Source organism: Primulina tabacum, chromosome 8, assembly GCF_025594145.1.
Source record: "Primulina tabacum isolate GXHZ01 chromosome 8, ASM2559414v2, whole genome shotgun sequence".
Lineage (NCBI taxonomy): Eukaryota > Viridiplantae > Streptophyta > Magnoliopsida > Lamiales > Gesneriaceae > Primulina > Primulina tabacum.
The window spans coordinates 19,720,951-19,728,978 of record NC_134557.1 but is presented as its reverse complement, the minus strand read 5'-3'; the positions used below and the strand labels follow the sequence as shown (position 1 = coordinate 19,728,978).

At 37.9% G+C, this 8,028-nt stretch overlaps 1 protein-coding gene across 1 annotated transcript; it reads right to left on the bottom strand.

Moving 5' to 3' along the window:
* Positions 1 to 1,336: 1,336 nt before the first annotated feature.
* On the bottom strand, positions 1,337 to 4,454 carry LOC142554631 (uncharacterized). Its single transcript, XM_075665296.1, has 8 exons — positions 4,347 to 4,454; positions 3,950 to 4,245; positions 3,049 to 3,800; positions 2,679 to 2,794; positions 2,454 to 2,513; positions 1,858 to 2,182; positions 1,561 to 1,761; positions 1,337 to 1,476 (listed from the first exon to the last, which is right to left on the bottom strand). The coding sequence occupies exons 1-8, from the start codon at positions 4,452 to 4,454 to the stop codon at positions 1,337 to 1,339; spliced, it is 1,998 nt and encodes a 665-aa protein (XP_075521411.1).
* Positions 4,455 to 8,028: the final 3,574 nt, after the last annotated feature.

Genomic DNA, 8,028 nt, shown 5'->3' with positions numbered 1-8,028 from the left:
AATTGGATCAATATAAAAAACATTATGCTAAAACCCACAACTACTGCCACATTTTTCATACCGTTTCTGCAGTTCCATTACCTATTTAACTCAAATTCAACCTTCTATTCTACCCATCCATGATCTATTCCATTCTATAACATTCATTACCATTCATACCATAACATAAATTCATAAACCATCACCATAAAATACCGTAATTCATAAAAAGAAAGGAAAGATCGGCTATTTCAATTCTCCTCCTCTTATAAAAATTTCTTCCCCGAAATTTACCTCACAACGTAAACAAGTCAGGATAACGTTGCTTCATCTCTTCCTCAGGTTCCGATGTTGCTTCTTCGATGACATGATTACTCCATAATACCTTCACGATCCCAATTTCTTTGTTTCTAAGCACTTTAACCCTTCGATCCAATATTTGTACCGGTCGTTCATGATAACTCAAATTTGGCATTAAGTCTAATGGTTCGTGACGAAGTACATGAATTGGATTCGACACATATTTACGAAGCATTGAAACATGAAATACATTATGTACTTTATCCAAGTCCGGAGGCAAAGCCAATCGATAAGCTCGCTCGCCAATTCTGTCAAGAATCTCGAAAGGTCCAATAAAACGAGGACTCAACTTTACTCCATTGAGAGGAGCTATCTTAACAAACACGTGATCACCTACCTCGAATGCCAAAGTCCTTCTTTGAACATCTTCATAGCTTATCTGTCAAGACTGAGCAGTTTTCATTCTTTCTCGAATCAATGCTACAACATCAACCATTTGTTGAACCAACTCTGGTTCCAACATTTTTCTTTCACCTACTTCATCCCAAAACAAAGGTGATCGACACTTTCTCCCATACAAAGCTTCATAGGGTGCCATGCCAATCGAGGACTGATAGCGGTTATTATATGTGAATTCAATAAGAGGCAGCTTCAAATCCCAATTTCCAGGAAAATCAATAATGCAGGCTCTTAACATGTCCTCAAGAGTCTGAATAACTCGTTCTGATTGTCCGTCACTCTGAGGATGATAAGCTGTGCTGAAGGCCAACTTTGTACCTAAAGCTCTATGCAAACTTTTCCAGAATTCAGATGTAAATAATGGATCACTATCAGAAACAATTGACACTGGTATCCCATGAAGTCTAACAATCTCTTGAACATAAGCCTCAGCATGTTGATTCATCGAATAAGTTGTCTTGAGAGGAAGAAAATGTGATGACTTGGTTAAACGGTCAACAATGACCCAAATTGAATTATAACCTTTCTGCGTCCTTGGAAGTCCGACAACAAAGTCCATTGTGATGTGTTCCTATTTCAACTGAGGTATCGGCAATGACTACAACAATCCTGCAGGTCTTTGGTTCTCACTCTTAACCCGCTGACATGTTAGGCATTCAGAAATATACAACGCAATATCCTTCTTCATACCTGGCCACCAGAAGAGTCGACGAAGATCTTGATACATCTTGGTATTACCTGGATGTATCGAATATGGTGTGTTATGCACCTCAATAAAAACATCTCGTCAAATATTATCGCCAGTAGGAACACAAATTCGACCTCTGAAGGTCATCAACCCATCAATGTTTAAACCAAACTCAGAATTTCCTTTCAATTCAGCCTTAGATTTCATTTCCAGCAATTTCTTATCATTCTGTTGTCTATCTTTAATCATGTCATTCAAAGTAGGTCGAATCACCAAAGCTGAAAGTCGAGCTATAGTACCTTTCTCGACCAAAGCGATTTCATTCCTTTGCAAGTCTAACAATAAAGGTTTTTGAATCATAGAACTCAACACAACTGCTAACTTCCGACTCAATGCGTCTGCCACTACATTCGCCTTCCCAGGGTGGTAACTAATAGTGCAATCATAATCCTTAACAAGTTCCAAACATCTCCTATGACGCATGTTCAATTCCTTCTGAATAAACAGATATTTAAGGCTTTTATGATCTGAGAAAATCTCACACTTCACCCCATACAAATAATGTCGCCAGATCTTCAAAGCGAACACCACAGCTGCCAACTCAAGATCGTGAGTCGGATAATTCTTTTCATAATCCTTTAGCTGATGAGAAGCATAAGAAATTACCTTACCACGCTGCATCAATACAGCACCAAGTCCTTTCTTAGAAGCATCAGTGAACACTACAAAATCTTCAACTCCTTCAGGAAGTGAACACTGGAGCCGATGTCAATTTATCCTTCAACTCCTAAAAACTTTGTTGACACTCATTTGTCCATTCAAATTTAACTGTCTTTCTTGTCAATGTCGTTAATGGCAGAGCTATCTTTGAGAAATCGGCTATAAAACGACGATAGTAACCTGCCAAACCAAGAAAACTTCGTACCTCAGAAACTGTCGTAGGAATAAGCCATTTCTTCACTGCTTCTATCTTTGTTGGATCTACGGTAATTCAATTTTTAGAAACAATATGGCCTAGGAAAGTCACTTGGTCCAACCAGAACTCGCACTTCTTTAACTTGGCATATAACCGGTTATCCCTCAATTGCTGCAACACAGTTCTCAAATGTTCTCAATGAAGTTCTCTAGTCTTCGAATAAACCAGAATATCATCAATAAATACAATGACGAAACTGTCCAGATAAGGCTTGAAGACTCGATTCATAAGATCCATAAAAACTGACGGCGCATTTTTTAACCCGAAAGACATTACCAGAAATTCATAATGACCATACCTAGTTCGAAAAGCAGTCTTAGGTATGTCATCTTCTTTCACCTTCAATTGGTGATATCCCCATTGCAGATCAATCTTGGAAAATACCGTTGCCCCTTGTAATTGATAAAAAGATCATGAATTCGTGGCAAAGGGTACCTGTTCTTAATTGTAACTTTGTTGATCTCTCGGTAGTCAATACACAATCGTAGTGACCCATCTTTCTTTTTCACAAACAACACTGGTGCCCCTCATGGTGAAGAAATCGGTCTAATAAAGCCCTTATCTAACAGTTCTTGCAATTGGTTCTTTATTTCTTTCATTTCAGTCGGTTTCATTCGATAAGGGACTTTAGAAATAGGACCAGTACCAGGTATTACATCAATGACAAACTCGACATCTCTATCGGGTGGCAAACCCGGCACATCATCGGCAAAGACATCCGAATACTCTCGAACAATTTCAATATCATTCACATCCACACTATATTCCTTACTCACATCCATGACTGACGCCAGAAATCCCTGACAGCCCTTAACCAACATCTTATTCACCTTCAAGCAAGAAATAAAAGAAGTGTCAAGCGAAGTACCTGAATGCTTGAAGACCCTGCTGTCACCTTCTTCTGTCGGAAATCGCACCGTCTTTTCAACACAATATATTATTGCACGATACGATGATAGCCAATCCATACCCAAAATCACATCAAACTCTATCATAGGAATCACAATCAAATCTGCAAAGAATGTTTCCTCGTTCACTTGGACAGGACAAGCCTTAATCACACTCGTTGGACAAATCACATCACCTAAAGGAAGCACAATATTATACTGGATAGTTTCAAATATAGGTGCAATACCCAACAATCTCATAAAAATTTCAGACATAAAGGAATGCGTAGCTCCAGTATCAATTAAAGTAAGAGCTACTTTGCCTGAAATTAGAATATTACCTGATATAGTTGACGTATCCGGATTAACATCCACCTTGGTCAAAGAGAAAATGTGTCCTTGAACTCGTCCTCGGCCTGAAGATTGGGTGCAGTTGATGGTAATATGACCTGCACCTCCACATCTGAAACATTTGTTGGTTCCTACAAAGCATTCACCCTTGTGTGGCTTGCTGCATTTGGGACAAAAAGGCCTATTCATCTCAAACTGAACCACATGAGCTTTACCTCGATGTTCTTCTTTTCCTTTCCTTTGTATCCCCCTTTCCAACTTTGACTCAAAGCTTGGCACTTTTGATTAAAGCTCTGTCTTCTCAATTGCCTTTCCTTCTCAATCTCTTTCTTGTCATGTTCCGCTAAAAGAGCTTTCTCCACGATCTCTTTGTACGTTGCGGCCTTAGACATTCTGACATCCATCCTAATCTCGGCTCTCAAGCCTCTCATGAAGTGTTCCCCTCGATCTTTGTCATTCGAAGCAATAAAAGGAATGAACAGACATCCTTCTTCGAACTTCAATATATAATCATTGACATTCAAGTTGCCCTGCTTTAGTTCCAAGAACCCCTTCACTTTCCTAGTCTTGACATCCGTGGAGAAATATTTGTCATAAAATAGCTCCTTAAACTCATTCCATTGGAGGGTTTGAACGTTGATAGTTACCTCGTGGCCTCCCACCAAATGCGTGCAGTCTTGGTCAGAAGAAACACTACACAACTAACTCGATCATTATCCTCAAATCGCAGGTAATCAAAGATTGCTTCAATAGCTTTAACCCATTCCATAGCTACAAGAGGGTCCGCACTTCCCACGAACTCAGGTGGATTCATTCTTTTAAATCTGTCATACGCTCCCTCTGAACTGGGCTCCTGTCTCACAAGACCTCTATCTCTCCCTTGTACTGGGTTCTGCAATCTCAATAACTATTGGATCTGTTCTCCATGAACTTTGGCTTGCTCCTTGAGCAACTTACTAAACTCATCAACAACTCGTGATGAGGAGCTATCTTCTTCCTCTACGGCTTTCCTCTTATGTGGCATCTCCTACATTGCATCTCAGTTTGAAATCATTTTAAATCATATATATTCTATAGATATATATTTTAAATCAAAACAAAATACTTTCTTAATCATCCATAGACAAAATAATCAATAACCCTTCCTCCAAGCTTGGCACATTTCCTTCTTCCATCTCGACACCCCGCCGTATCAATCTCGGTTACCTACATCTGCATCTGCATCTCATGAACATAACTGAAATGAGTTATAAAAACTCAGCAAGTAGATCTTTAAATAAAAATATATATACCATAGTGTAAAGAAGGAATCCGTATCATTTCTTAACCGTAATATGCCATCAGTCCATAAAATGCGTATATAACAATTATAAGATGGCATTCCATAGAACAATTCATTTCTTTTCATTCGTATGGCATTGATAGATCATCCGTCGATGTATACATGTACGTCTCAGTCAAAATCAGTCATAGTACATGTCATTATGTTGATCAACTTCCGTCACGTGGGTTAAGAATTACCATAGGTAACACCACAATACCATATAACCATCAAGCCATAAAAACATTCATTGAATCATTTTATCAAACATGTGGCATGCGTGCTAAAGATTTAGCTCCTTTACTTTGACCTTGGCTTCAATTCCATTTCTTTTCAATATATCAATACATACAATATACGTAATCAATGATTTAAAGGAGCTGAAATCAATGGAATCTTCATTTATCATATACATAGCTCATGAGATGCATTCAAAGGAAGAATCTACTTACAACCAAATAGAGATACACTAGCCTTGGCACTTGGTGATGATTCTACAAGATCAAACCATAATAGAATCCATTAATATCATTTTCTAAAGCTTTCAATCCCCCGTAAGTCGAAAACTTACCAATACAAATTATATGCTTTTGTTTTGACATGTTGGTAGTCGTGAAGATTTTTACTTGCTTCCTGTTATTATATTCTTAACGTAAGCCTAGTGTTGTCGACTCAGTGAATATTTTTAAACTGCAGTATTTTTATATGTCATTGGATTACATCTATTTTTGAAAGGTAACATTTTCAGCATTGTTGCATGCATGCTTAATTTGTGTAATTTTTGGGTTTGAGTTTGTGAAAAAAAAATTAGTTGCATTTTTAAGTTGGAGATGTTTCAGACTTTCTTTCCTTGGCTTTTTCTTGGAAATTCCCTAGTGTTGTGTTTCGACTCGAATTTAACTTGAATGTTTTTCGAATGTATGGTTGTGCAGAGAGTGATGCAAGAATGGTCTTACCATGTTTTCCTGACTAGAAGCATTGGCTACATTATTTGCCTTGCCGAGTTGGTAGCTTATTATCAATTCATAGTCATTGAGTAACTCTATTCATCGTCTTTGTCACATTTTCAATTCTTTTTTAGTAAATAAATAATTTAGGCTCTGGTATTCTGTGAAGATTTCAATCTTGGAACCACCTGTCTCCAAATTTTCAAAGAAAAGGCCACTGCTGCCAACTCGAGATCGTTAGAGGGTAGTTTTGCTCATGCAGCTTCAGTTGTGTTCATGCGTAAGCAATGAATCGTATCTCTTGCATGAGTACACATCCGAGACCTTATTTTGATGCGTCACTATATATGGCAAAAATTTTGTCCTCAGTAGGCAGTAACAACACCGGTGTGGATGCAAGCTTCCCCTTTAATATTTGAAACTCTTTCCCATCATTCGTTCTAGTTGAATTTGGATTTATTTTGTGTGAGTCTATTCATCTATATGACTATTGAAGAGAAACTGTCGACAAATTTCCGGCAATAGCCTGCTAATCCGAGGAAGCTTCTAATTTCGACTGCATTCATAGGTCTTGGCCAATCTAGAATTGCCTATACTTTCTTTGGGTCTACTGATACTCTTGTTTCCGAGATCACACGACCTAAGAAATACACACTCCTTATCCAGAATTGAAATTTCCCGATCTTTGATTAGATCTCTTTCTCGCTCAATGTTTGTAGAGAGAGGAAGATGTTCTCTTTGTGGTATTCTTCAACTGATCTTAGCACAACTAATCTAGTTAAAGATCAAATAAACAACAAAATTGTGGGGTCCTTAACCCCTAATAGTTATTACAATGCAATTTGATTAGGGTTAATTAATTACAGCGGAAAACGAGTTTAAATTTTCTTTACAATGAGCCCAAAACATCTTATTTGAATACTATAAATAGTATTTCATCTCACATCATAAAACATGCCCACACATAATCAAAGCCAACCACATACAAAAAACTTATATCCTCGGGACATATCCCGGTATATAGATACATATACATATATACTGGGAAAGACCACGAAACCTCAAATCAACCATGATTCCCTCCAGAAGTACCATCTCCGGTCCCCTGATAACCTGTCGTACCTATCATTGTCAACATACAAAGACAACAACAGCCCCCTCTGGGGTGAACAAAGCTCAGTCTGAAGCAACCACAATATATACCACAGATATCTAAACAATGATATATGATATGCAATGCATGTATGTCGTGGAGGTATCAGGTCAAATGCCCATCCACTGAGCACATGTCAGAATCAATCGATTCGCTATCAAATCAATGCTCGAGCTGGCACACTGGCCTCAATCAGGGATTATGGGGACCTGGACGCTAATCATATTCTTAATCATCATTGGGACAATTCAATTCATTATAATAAACAGGGTCTAATTTTTTTTTAAAAATGCGGAATGTAATGGAATTCAATCTAATATACATATCATTATAAAGGTACAAGTCTTGTACAACAAGGATCAAACTCAAACTAAGGTTCAACAACTAAATGTCAAGTGTTGAATCCTATCTACAGCAGCGTCAAAGTCCGTAGTCTCCACTCTAATCACGATCACTCATCATTTCCTCGACCCTGATCCTGTCCCACCTGTTGTCATGCACACATATAAACATGACAACAGCCGGATAACTCCGGTGAGAATAAAATCCCAGTATAAATCAATGAAACATGAAATCATACAAACAATGTAAAAGCATGTAACAAATATCAGTAATATGTATCAAATCTGCAAACATAACTAATATAAAATCGTCAATAAGACTCGTGACTCCATGTCTCAGACTAGACTCACTCCCAGTCTATGGATCCCAGTTTCCAGACGTTGGTATTCCATATCGAATATCAGTAATAGAAAAAACTCCAATTCTATCCACTTCGATATAACTAAACATCCGGTGTCTTGACCTATCCGTCACAGACTTTGGCACTATCGCCAACTCACTATCTTGTGACAATGTGCCAGTGACGATTCCATCACTATCGGCACTTATGTCACAAGATCACTCGTCTAATACTCGTCTAATACATGCTTTCTATCAAACAATAGAACAAGCATATTAATTCAAA